Source organism: Phyllobates terribilis, unplaced genomic scaffold, assembly GCF_046119375.1.
Source record: "Phyllobates terribilis strain yellow unplaced genomic scaffold, ASM4611937v1 Scaffold_5__5_contigs__length_657084704, whole genome shotgun sequence".
Classification (NCBI taxonomy): Eukaryota; Metazoa; Chordata; class Amphibia; order Anura; family Dendrobatidae; genus Phyllobates; species Phyllobates terribilis.
Window position 1 is genome coordinate 157167893 of NW_027362765.1, and position 13599 is coordinate 157181491.

General features: G+C 42.5%; 1 protein-coding gene across 2 annotated transcripts in view; it reads left to right on the top strand.

Moving 5' to 3' along the window:
* The window catches only part of TMEM98 (transmembrane protein 98), a 119507-nt gene that overhangs the window by 65463 nt on the left and 40445 nt on the right, over positions 1-13599 (top strand). For both annotated transcript variants that reach the window (XM_073683297.1, XM_073683296.1), the window contains exons 4-5: positions 274-307; positions 494-609. In XM_073683297.1, the coding sequence (XP_073539398.1) occupies positions 274-307; positions 494-609 (150 nt within the window). The remainder of the gene's footprint in view (positions 1-273; positions 308-493; positions 610-13599) is intronic.

Consider the following 13599-nt stretch of genomic DNA (forward strand, 5'->3'; position numbering starts at 1 on the left):
TTGTAAATACTCACTTGATAGCATGAATAAATGTGTAAAAATTCCAGACCAACCACCATTTCAGGACCTCAACTACTTTATCTTTCCTACTTGTGGAGGTTTGTGGTGGCCTATTATTTGGGTAATATTATGGTAACATTACTTTCCATTACGCAACTGAAAGTACTGATTCAGCCCTATCCAAAATATATCATGTACATGTTGGAAGCACCAGATTATTTTTATATTTTATACAGAATCACACACTCAACATTGATTTTCTTGTTTCCGCAGTGGCCTCGTATCTCATTGCATTTCAATTCTAAAGGTAGGTATAAAAGGGCCATTTTCATTTACCCTAATATTGTCTCTAGTAACTTGATCCCTGAGAACAGATCTTGGTATTGGTTCCGTGCTTATTGAGCAAGTGGAAGAAGTCATGGTCCATTACTACAGAAGAGCCATGTACATATTTATCTAGAAAACCCCATTAATAGGACTTCTTCCTTTATAGATATGCCATACACTGACTGAAAAGCTGGTAGCTATGACTATGGGGTCTGGGGCGAAAATGAAAACTCCATCAAGTTTGAGTGACATCATTGTGGTTGCAAAGAGAATCAGTCCAAGGTAAGAAAGTTTATCAAGTGCCCATAGAAAAAAAATGGTTGTCCAGCTCACCTGTTTTAGTGCATAGTCAAAAATCTCAAGACAGGAAGTCCAGAAAGAGACCAGAACTCGCTTCATCCATAAAAAAGAGGCTTTATTACAATCAATGATAAAATCAAGGAAAATCACCCAGCGGTATTCCACAAAGCATGGAGGGAAACTGCAGCTTTTTCTGGACTTTCTTTATCAAGTGCCAGGCCAGGTCTAAATGCTAAGGTTGCAGTGTGGTTTAGATCATGAGTAGACCCAAAATAAAGTAGTGATTGGACTTGTGATTATCAGTTTTTATTGGGCTGTTTATAGGTTTCTTGGCTCTTTTACTTCATTACTACTATGAAAGGGAACCTGTCATGGGTCAATATCTGGTGAACACATACTAGAGTCTTCTTTTATACATGAAAACATGAAGTAACCAACAATCAACCTGATCTGAAAAAGTTACCTCTGTCATTGTGCTTTAGTCTATGTGGTGCCTTGATACACTCCTTTTGTGTAAAAATCTGAATAGTTACCGTATTTTTCGGACTATAAGACGCACCGGACCATAAGACGCACCTAGGTTTTAGAGGAGGAAAAAAAAAAAATTTAAGCCAAAAATGTGGTCATGATGCACTTTTAAGGGGGAGGGGGTCTTCTGCTGACACTGATATAGGGGTAATGTCCCCCAATTCTGACAATATCCCCCATCCTGGTATATATGCCCCCTTCCTTCCTTTTATACGTGGTCCCCATCCCCATCCTGGTATGCCTGGCATCCCTCCATTCTGGTATGCATGGAACCCCTCATCCCTGTCCTGGTATGCATGGCACCCCTCATCGCTGTCCTGGTATGCATGGCACCCCTCATCCCTATCCTGGTATGCATGACAACCCTCATCCCTATCCTGGTATGCATGGCACCCCTCATCCCTATCCTGGTATGCATGGCACCCCTAATCCCTATCCTGGTATGCATGGCACCCCTAATCCCTATCTTGGTATGCATGGCACCCCTAATCCCTATCTTGGTATGCATGGCACCCCTCATCCCTATCCTGGTATGCATGGCACCTCTCATCCCTATCCTGGTATGCATGGTGTTAGAACCTTGCTCTTAGGTTTTTTCTATTGTTGGTCACATGACCTTGTTTGGCCTATTTAGTCCTGCTCCGCCCTTCTGGCTTTGCTGGACTTCATTGTATATCTATTTTCTAGCTAGCCTGTGCTCTGTATCTAACTCTGTTAGTTTGCTTGGTCTACGGACCTCTATGTTCTATATATTTTGTTTGTTCGTCTGTCTGCTACTATTTCTGTTAGGAGGTGTCCATTTTCCTCCCAGTCCTTAGTACTTGTAGGGATTCCTTCCCCACATCTATAGGTCTCCGTACAGACTAGCTTAGGACTTTAGCAGGTCTGATCGCAGGATCAGGTCCCCTGTTACATCGTAGGGATTAAGCTGAGTTCTATCGTAGGGACAGATCTCCTCTCTTTCCTTAGCTCTGGTAGCAGAACATAACAGTAAGTCCAGCCCAGCAAATGCTCTAAGGAAAGATTTTTTCTGTTCCATCATGGTGTCGGTTCTGGATTTGGCTAAACAACTGCAGGGACTCTCTTTGGAGGTGACTGAGCTCCGTCAGCACGTGAGTAACTGTCCTGGAGCACATTTCTTGGAGCCTAAGGTACGTTTGCCGGATTTATTTTTTGGTGAACACCGAGAATTTTTTTCATTTAAAAATGCTTGCTTATTGTATTTTCATTTGAGACCCAAGTCCTCTGGGGATGATTCCCAGCGCGTAGGGTTTATAATGTCACTTTTGCGCAAAGAGCCTCAGGAGTGGGCCTTTTCTTTGCAACCTAGTGATACATGCTTCAGTTCAGTGGATAGTTTTTTTTCTGCTTTGGGACTATTATATGATGATCCTGACCGTGTCTCATCAGCTGAGACTGAGTTAAGACGTTTGAGACAGGGATCAGGTAATGTGGAAAAATATTGTACTCATTTCCGTCGATGGTCTACTCAAACAGGGTGGAACGATTCTGCTCTGAAAAGTCTATTTCTTGCTGGGCTCAGTGAAAGGGTTAAAGACCTGCTAATTGCTTATCCTACACCTGAAGATTTGCAACAGGCTATGCAATTAGCTATACGGGTGGATAGGAGACTGCGTGCAAGGGTTAATGAGAGCAAATCCTCTGCTATGTCAGTTTCTGGTCATGTGAATGTGTGTACTAACAGTGGTGAATCGATGGAGATTGGAGTGATGGCACCTCGCTCTCAAGAAAAAGATCGCAGATTTTCTGAAGGCTTGTGTTTCTATTGCGGAAAATCTGGTCATTTGATTAAAGACTGTGAGCTTCGTATCAAGAAAGAAAAAAAAATGGTCAGTCATGCCCGTATTGCCTGTTTAAATTCCAAGGGTGTATTTTTAGCTGCTTCCACGATTGCTCAGGAAAAATTAATGGAATTTCGGGTGTTTGTTGATTGTGGGTCTACTCTGAATGTTATTGATGGGGGATTCTTGGAAAGACTCAATTTAAAACCCGAACCTTTATCATCCCCCATTGCTGTGGTTTCTGTGGATGGCTCCCCTTTGAAGAATATTACTCTCAAGGTCTGTGAATTTCCTCTCACTATTAATGGTGTTCACCATGAGAAATTGGATTTGGTAGTGTTGAATAACTTGCCTTCTCCAGTAATATTGGGATTGCCCTGGTTAAAATTTCTCAATCCTGTACTGGATTGGTCTACCAGTGAAATTAAATCCTGGAGCCATAAATGTTATGACAAGTGTTGTAACGGGCGTATTGCAGCTGTGGATAGGGGAGAATTGCCTGTTCCTATTCAGGATTTTTGGAGAGTTTTTTCTGAGAAGGAATCGCAGGTTTTGCCTCCCCATAGAGACTATGATTGTTCTATTGAATTTGTCCCTGGAGCGACTCTTCCTAAAAGTCGTTTATTTAACCTTACTATTCCTGAGAGAAAGGCTTTGGAGGAATACATACAGACAAGTTTGGCCGCAGGTCACATTAGGCCCTCTAAGTCTCCTGTGGCGGTTGGATTTTTTTTTGTAAAAAAAAAGGACGGCGGTTTACGTCCTTGTCTGGATTTTCGTGAGATTAACAAAATTACTGTACGCAATCCTTACCCACTGCCATTGATTCCTGATCTGTTTAACCAGTTAATGGGGGCCAAGTGGTTCTCTAAAATTGACCTTAAGGGGGCATACAATCTGTTGCGCATGAAGGAGGGTGACGAATGGAAGACTGCTTTTAACACTCCTGTGGGTCATTTTGAGAATCTGGTTATGCCTTTTGGTCTTACTAATGCTCCTGCATTTTTTCAGAATCTTATTAATGACATCCTTAGACTTTTGATCGGCAAAAATGTGGTTGTGTATTTGGATGACATTCTGATTTATTCGCCTGATCTGGAGTCTCATTGGCGGAGCGTAAGTGAGGTATTACAGTTATTAATTGACAATTCGCTTTTTGCTAAGCTGGAGAAATGTGAGTTCGCTGTACAGAGAATTAGTTTTTTGGGCTACATTATCTCCAGCGAAGGTTTTGAGATGGACCCGGTTAAAGTTCAAGCTGTACAGGAATGGCCTAGGCCTATTGGTTTGAAATCGATACAGAGGTTTTTAGGTTTTGCCAATTATTACAGAAAATTCATAAAAATTTTTTCTAGTATTGTCAAACCTCTGACCGATCTCACCAGGAAAGATGCTGATGCGGTTCAGTGGTCTTCTGAGGCCATTGAAGCTTTTGTGTATCTCAAGGAGAGGTTCACCTCTGCTCCCATCCTTATGCAGCCTGATGTGACTAAGCCGTTTTTGGTTGAGGTTGATGCTTCCTCTGTGGGGGTTGGCGCAGTATTGTCTCAGGATAACGGGGATGGATTACATCCCTGTGCCTTTTTTTCAAAAAAATTTTCGGAGACTGAACTGAATTACGAGATTGGTAATCGGGAATTATTGGCTATTAAACTCGCATTTGAACACTGGCGCCACTTCTTGGAAGGTGCGGAATTTCCCGTTCAGGTTCTTACGGTTCATAAAAATCTGATATATCTTGATGCTGCCAAGCACCTGAATGCCCGTCAGGCTAGGTGGGCACTGTTTTTCTCGCGGTTTAATTTCTCCGTTACTTACATCCCTGGTACTAAGAATGTTAAGGCGGATGCCTTGTCTCGCAGTTTTTCTCCCATAGTCGGTGCTGAGAAAGAGGAGAACATTTTACAAGAAGGTGTTGTGATAGCTGCTTTGGACTCCGTTTTGGAAGATGAGATTCTTAAAGCACAGGAGAATGCCCCATCTAACACTCCTCATGGGAGGTTGTTTGTGCCTGGGACCTTTAGGAGAGATTTGTTTGTTGAGTGTCACGAATCTCGGTTGGCAGGTCATCCCAGAATCTCTGAGACCAAGAGACTGGTGGGTCGCAGTTTTTGGTGGCCTGGATGGCAGAAGGAAGTCATTAAGTGGGTGCGTCAATGTACTATATGTGCTAGATCTAAGTCCTCACATACTCCTGCTGCGGGGTTGCTTTGTCCTTTGGAGGTTCCCAGTGCTCCTTGGACACATTTGGCTATGGACTTTATAACTGACCTTCCCCCCTCTGAGGGTTTTACTGTCATCTGGGTGGTCGTGGACCGTTTTAGCAAGATGTGTCACTTGGTTCCCTTCGTCAAACTGCCCTGCGCTAAAACTCTCGCTAAGGCCTTTGTCAAGGAAATTGTCAGACTTCATGGTGTTCCTACTGACATTGTTTCTGATAGGGGTCCTCAGTTCGTGGCTCGTTTTTGGCGTGCCTTTTGTGACAGGTTGGGAGTTCATTTGTCGTTCTCGTCCGGATATCATCCTGAATCTAATGGCCAGACAGAAAGGAAAAACCAGGATGTTGAGCAGTTCTTGCGTTGTTTTGTGGCAGACAATCAAGAGGGGTGGTCTGAGTTTCTGCCACTTGCTGAATTTGCTCTGAACAATCATACATCTTCTTCTGCTGGTTGTTCGCCTTTTTTTTGTTGTTCTGGGAGACATCCGTCGTTTGGGTCGTTCTCCAAGTTGGGATCTGCCGTGCCTGAGGAGGAGAATTTTTCCGGTGATTTGGAGAGAGTTTGGACGGATGTGCGTGGTAATCTTCAGGAGGCCAACAGAAAATCTAAAGACTACTTTGATAGGAAACGACAGGAGGTTTTGTTCGCTGTTGGTGACATGGTTTGGTTGTCCTCTAGGAATCTGCGGTTGAGGATTCCTTCTAAGAAATTGGGTCCCAAGTTTGTAGGGCCCTTTAAGGTGCTTCAGGTTGTCAACCAATCTGCTGTTAGGTTGGAGGTTCCTACCTCCTGGAGAATTAATCCGGTATTTCATGTCTCTCTGTTGAAAAGAGCTGTTGTATCGGATTGTGACGCCTCTGCCTCTGTTCCTCCAGTGGTGGAGGACGGGGAATATGAAATTTCTCGCATCCTTAACTCTAGACAGTATAGAGGTAGTTTGCAGTATCTTGTGCCCTGGAAAGGTTTCGGACCCGAGGATAACTCTTGGGTGAGGTCGGATGATGTTTCCGCGTCCAGACTTATCAGAGCGTTTCACAGGAGATTTCCTGATAAGCCTGGTCCTAGGGGATCCGGAGGATCCTCTTAGAAGAGGGGGTACTGTTAGAACCTTGCTCTTAGTTTTTTTCTATTGTTGGTCACATGACCTTGTTTGGCCTATTTAGTCCTGCTCCGCCCTTCTGGCTTTGCTGGACTTCATTGTATATCTACTTTCTAGCTAGCTTGTGCTCTGTATCTAACTCTGTTAGTTTGCTTGGTCTACGGACCTCTATGTTCTATATATTTTGTTTGTTCGTCTGTCTGCTACTATTTCTGTTAGGAGGTGTCCATTTTCCTCCCAGTCCTTAGTACTTGTAGGGATTCCTTCCCCACATCTATAGGTCTCCGTACAGACTAGCTTAGGACTTTAGCAGGTCTGATCGCAGGATCAGGTCCCCTGTTACATCGTAGGGATTAAGCTGAGTTCTATCGTAGGGACAGATCTCCTCTCTTTCCTTAGCTCTGGTAGCAGAACATAACACATGGCACCCCTAATCCCTATTCTGGTATACATGGCACCCCTCATCCCTGTCCTGGTATGCATGGCACCCCTCATCCCTGTCCTGGTATGGATGGCACCCCTCATCCCTATCCTGGTATGCATGGCACCCCTCATCCCTATCCTGGTATGCATGGCACCCCTCATCCCTATCCTGGTATGCATGACACCCCTAATCCCTAACCTGGTATGCATGGCACCCCTCATCCCTATCCTGGTATGCATGGCACCCCTAATCCCCATCATGCTGCACATAAAAAAAAAATAAACACTCCTCACCTTTCTTCTCTCCTCTAGCGCTGCATCCTGTCTGCCTGCACTGATCTCTCCATGTGAGCCATGCATGACGTCACTGCCATGAGCTGCTCACAAGGAGAGATCAGCTGCCGGAAGTCACTGCTCACCACGCCAGGTCTGTGTGCACGGGGAGCAGTGACTTCACTCTCCTTCATAGCCGGCACACAGCGGAGCCGCGCTGCGGCTTCTGCTGCTGCCGGCTATCTCATGTGCCCGCTCATTAAAGGGCATGAATATTCACCCCCTCCCCACACCCATGGGCGTGGAGAGAGGTTGAATATTCATACCCTTTAACAGCGGGCACAGGCGATTCCAGCAGCAGCAGAAGCCGCAGCGTGGCTACACTGTGTGCCGCTATTAAGGAGCATGAATATTCAGTGCTCCCCACGCCCCATTCATTTTCTTTAGCAGCGGGGGCAGTGTAGGCTGCAGTGGGCGGCTGCTGCCTCCTGTGCCCCGCTCCTCCACCGCTACCGCTCCCCCCACACCCCATATATATATATACACACACACCCCCAACATTCGGACTATAAGACGCACCCCCCATTTTCCTCCAAAATTTTGGAGGAAAAAAGTGCGTCTTATAGTCCGAAAAATACGGTATTTCTAAAGGTTTAGGCTACATTAGGGTTAAAAAGGTATTCCCATGTTGCAAATGTATGGGATATTCAGAGGAAATGCAATAAATGTATAGTACATACAGGTCCCACCAATGAGATCGGTATCTATTATAAGAACAGGGCTCTGACTTGTGCATCCCTCAGTGAAGAGGTGGTTGGAATTTTCATACAAATGAATAGGAAACCCGACCACAACTTCACTGACAACGTGCACTTGGCACACATGCAGGTTCCCTTAGTTGGTCATGCTTCTATTATACAAATATGGGATATCCTGTGGATATTTCATAATTGTATGAGATGGGAATAACCCTTAATTATTAAAAATGTGTGCAATACATATGCATATCCTTACTAATGTACTCCTTTGTGTAGCTTGGCACCAATATTAAGAGATGTCCTCCCAGTTGGCAAAATGTATTTGCCATCCAGTTGGCAAAACGTATTTGACATCCACTTGCCACTCTAGTCCATAATATGGCGACAAAATACGGGACTTGGCCTCCTCCATTAACCCCTACTTGCCGAATCGCCTGTTTTCACTTTCCTGACCAGGCCAAATTTTTCAATTCTGACCAGTGTCACTTTATGTGGTAATTTTTATTTTTTATGCCTTCAAAAAAAAATTGTCATACAGCACAAAATAATGAATAAATAACATTTACCACATGTCTACTTTATGCCAGCATCATTTTTGACACATTTTTTTTGTTAGGACGTTAGAAGGGTTAAAAATTAGCAGTAATTTTTCATTTTTCCTACAAAATTTACAAATCCTATTTTTTTAAGGGACCACTTCACTTTTAAAGTGACTTTGCGAGTAATATATGTCAGAAAATCCCCATACAAGACCCCATTGCTAAAACAACACCCTTTCCAGGATTCAAAACCGCATTCAGGAAGTTTGTTAACCCCGGCAAAGTGGAAAACAATAAAGAAAATGTATGTATTTTTCACTATAATGTTGCTTTAGCCCCAAATTTTTTATTTTCACAAGGGTACCAGGAGAAAATGGACCACCCAGTTTGTTGTGCAATATCTCCTGAGTATGGTAATGCCCCATATGTTGGGGAAAACTACTGTTTGGGCACACAGGAGTGCTCAGAAGGGAAGGAGGGCTATTTGACTTTTTGAGCACAGATTTGGCCGTAATAGACTTGGAGGCCATACCACATTTGAAGAGCCCCCAAGGTGCCAAAACAGCAGAAACCCCCCACAAGTGATCTCATTTTGGAAACTCAAGGAATATAGATAGGAGTGTCATGAGCACCTTGAACTCAGAGGTGCTTCAAAGAACTTTAAAACTTTGGACCGTGAAAATTAAAAATTATGTTTTTTTTCCCCAAAAATGTTGCTTTAGCCCCACATTTTCCAGGGGTAACAGGAGGAAGTGGACCACCCAATTTGTTGTGCAATTTCTCCTGAGTATGTTGATGCCCCATATGTGGGGGAAAACTACTGTTTTAGCACATAGGTAGGCTTGAAAGGGAAGGAGTCCTATTTAACTTTTTGAGTGCATATTTGGCCAGAATAGTCTGCGGGCACCATGTTGCATTTGAAAAGCCCCCAAGGTGCCAAAACAGCAGAACCATCCCCACAAGTGACCCCATTTTGGAAATAACATCCCTCAAGTAATTTAACTAGTGGTGTCGTGAGCATCTTGAACCAAAAGATATTATACGGAAGTTTAATACATTGGACCATAAAAACGAAAAATTATGTTTTTGCCCCAAAAATGTTACTTTAGCACCACATTTTTCCAAGGGTAACAGGAAAAAATGGACCACCAAATTTGTTGTGTAATTTCTTCTGAGTACGCCAATATGTGGGGGAAAAGTACTGTTCAGGCACACAGTAGAGCTCCAAAAGAAAGGAGTTCTGTTTTGGAAAGCAGAATTTACTTGTATGGTTTGCGGACACCATGCCACATTTGTAGAGTCCTTGTACTGCCAGAAAAGCAGTAACCCCCAAAAATGACCGTTTTGGAAATCATACTCCTGAAGGAATTTATCTAGGCGTGTAGTGAGCATATTGAACATACAGGTGTTACACAAAAACATAGCACATAACATTGAGACGTGAAAATTAAATATTATGTTTTTAACACAAAAATGATGTTTTAGCACCAAATTTTTCATTTTCACAAGGAAAAATAGGAGGAAGTAGACCCCAACCATATTGTTGGCTGGGACGCCACCCCTAGCATAAGATATGGTATAGAAAGTAGATCTACAGATTATTACAATGAGGTAATTACCTTAAATAGGGAGTTATGACCAGAGAAGCATGTGTAATGTCTCAGCCCCAACGTACGTTTCATATTCAGTACTTCCTCAGGGGGCGCCAACAATATGGTCCATTAAGCACACAATGGTGGGTATTTTTTAAGGGGTTGTATGCCACTGAGCATGTATGTATATATTTACTGACACCAGGGCCATTTTGGTTACTATGGAGACTGTTTCCAAAAAAAACATATGTTGAACCAGGTTGTAGAAAATGTATTTATATGATCTGATATCCCTCACAGTGTGAGGTCCTGTTTTTTAGCTATTTTTTGTTTTGTCATATTCATTGCCATTTGTAAAATAAAGGCTATTTTATGTACGCTGTGCTGTGATTGGTGGGTTATTTAGGGGCTTTGACCTCTAGTGGTAACCTACCCATTGATCCCTAGTTCGGTAGTATACACAGCATATGGCCACGGCCCCACTATCAGTATTTGATCAGTATTCGGTCAGTATTTTTTCTCAGGAGTGGGAGCCAAAACCAGGTGAGGAAAAATCAGAGAAAAGGTATAATAGAAACAAGTCACCAATTCTGCATTTATCACCCACTCCTGGTTTTGTTTTTGGATCCCACTCCTGAGAAAAAATACTGCATATTGCATAGCCATATTCTGACAGATAACTTTTTTTCTTTTTCTGCTGAATGAGCTCTGTGGGGGCTTGTTTTCTGCAAGATGGCTTTATATTTTTATTTGTACCATTTTGGACAAAATAACGTTTTTTGATCACTTTTTTCAGATTTTTGGGTGGCAATAATGAATAAAAACCAAAAATTCATAAATGGTTTTACTTTTTTTTCATGCCATTCACCGGGAAGTAAAAGTGATCAAACAACTTTATTCTTTGGGTCAATGCGATCATAGTGATACCACATTTACCGTATATAGGATTCTTTTATTTTTGCTTCTTTTGTACACTAAAATCTATTTTTTTTTACAAGCAATAATTTGTTTTTCCATCGTCATACTCTGATAGCTGTAACTTTTTCATTTTTTAGTAGAGTTAGCTTTATAAAGGGCCTGTTTTTTGCAGGGCAAGATAATGTTTTTATTGATACAATTTTTTTCTATTACATTTTTTAATCACTTTATTCTGTTTGGTTTGTCTGTATGATTAAAAGCTATATTTTTAGTATGTCAAATAATATGACGGGTTTATAAATTGATATCGTCACATCCGGATCGAACCAAACGTGTACTTTTTTCTTTTATTTATTACTTTTTACAGAAAGACAGCATTTTTACATGCAAAACATTTTTTCCTTTTTTTCCATACTTTCTATTTTTTTTTCACATTTTTACAAACTTTATGACTTTTTTTTAACTTTTTTTTTTTACTTAGTCCCAGGATGGGACATTAACTTTCCATTGCTGATCTAATACACTGCAAAGCTTTTGCATTGCAGGGTATTAGAACTGTCAATCAGACACAGTCAGGAGGTGCGTCAAGACAGGCCACCGTACCTGAGTGACCTCGCGGGCAATATTCGTCCTTGGTTCACCATGGAGACCATTAGCCTGAAGCAATCACAATTGCGTTATGCCGATGGGAGCAAAGAGGGAGCCCCCTTTTTCTATCGAGCAAATCGATGCCACTGTCACTATTGACAGTGGAATCAGAGGAGTTAAAGGCCCACTATTGTCGCTAGCACCAGTTGTGGCCGTTACTATCTCACTATGATGTGTAGCTGACACCTGCTGATTATTTAGTCGGAATGTCGTGAAGGGGTTAAAATACACATCGCCTTCCCACTTTGCTTTAGCCATCAGTTGTGCTGGGAAAGAGCATTATTCAGTTAAAACAAATTGCGTGTGGGCTAGATTATGGAGGGCGCAATAGCGTCAGGAAGGTGTTTTAATGGAGTTGACTGACTGAAGTGTCTGGTCCATCTACTGCCATCTTATGACCAGAATGCCGTGCAAAGCTACACACAGGAGTATATTAGTAAGAATATACACATGGATTTTCTACACAATAGTCTACTCTTCACAAGTTTTTTGTTCAGCTAAAATAAAAACGTTGCTGATTGACATCATTGATGTCAATGTGAATGGATGACTTTCAGTTTTTCATCAGTTTGAAGCTGATCCACTTTTTTTTCTTTACTGGATCCATTTCAAACCAATGATTATTGGAGACGTGAACTAATCCAAAGGCCTCGATCAGACGAGCGTATGAGAAATCGTCTTATTTTCATCCAGACAAATCGGACTACTGTTCGTATAACATCTGTATATATACATCAACAGTTTATAATTAGTGATGAGCGAGCATGCTCGTCACTGCTCGGTACTCGCCCGAGCATCTCAGTACTCGAGATGCTCGGGCGGGAGCTCGGGTCCCCGTCCAGCATGTTTGGCGCTATTTAGAGCACCAATCATGCAGGGATTGTCTGCCACTCACTGCAATGTCACAGCCATGGTGGTTGTGGCATTACAGTGATTGCCCAAATCAATGGGAACAGTGCTCACAGTGAAACATGAAAAGCCGGCAATTCATCAGCGGCATACACTGGTACCCGACAATTTAGAACAGAAAGAATAGAGCATCACACATAGATTAGATAGAAACATGTCAGTCACATATATAATAAGTACAGTGACAGTGTTGGTTACTGTACTTGTTATTTAGTGTTAAAATAAAGGATCTATTAAAAAAAAAATAATAGTGTTTTCATGCACCCGTCTCTTTAAAAAAAGCCGGCCGGCAATTCATCAGCGGCATACATCGGTACCCGACAATGTAGAACAGAAAGAATAGAGCATCACACATAGATTAGCTAGATAGAAACATGTCAGTCACATATATAATAAGTACAGTGACAGTGTTGGTTACTGTACTTGTCATTTAGTGTTAAAATAAAGGATTTATTTAAAAAAAATTGGCGTATGGGTTCCCCGTAATTTTAGTCTCTAGCGGAGGTTAAGCAGATGGCTGGGGCAGATGTTTGAAGCCTGGGAAGGGGGTAATACCCATGGAGCTTCCCAGGCTACTAATATCAGCCCCCAGCTGAATTACTAGCCTTTACCAGCTAATAAAATGGGGGACCCCCCAAAAAAATAACGTGGGGTTCCCCCTATTTTAATAGCTAGCAAAGGCTAGGCAGACAGCTGGGGGCTGATATTAATAGCCCAGGAAGGGTGCCATGAATATTGGCCCCCTCCCAGGCTAGAAACACCAGCCGTCAGCCGCCCCAGAAATGGCGCATCCATAGGATGAGCCAATTCTGGCAATTAGCCTCGCTCTTCCCACTGCCCTGTAGCGGTGGCAGTGGGGTAATAGGGCTGGGGTTGATGTCAGCTTATAATGCTAGCTGACATCAAGCCCAGGTTAGTAATGGAGAGGCATCTATAAGACCCCCCCATTACTCACCCCATAGTCAAAGTTAAAAAAAAATAACACAAACACCCAGAATAAAGTCCTTTAATTGAAATAAACACACAATTCTTTAATGTTCTAAATTAAACCATACTTATCGTATCGCCCATTCCAACTGAAGCCAACCATCTCCTGCAATAAAAGTAAAATAATAAACCAACCTCATCCTTAACTTTCCATGGTTCCCAGGACGGCTCCAGCTCTGCTACATTCATACGACAGGCTGGATCGCAGCCGAACGCTGCCATCCAGCTTGCCATGCCGCAGACACTGAGACGTGCAGGCATGCTTGCGCTCCTCAGT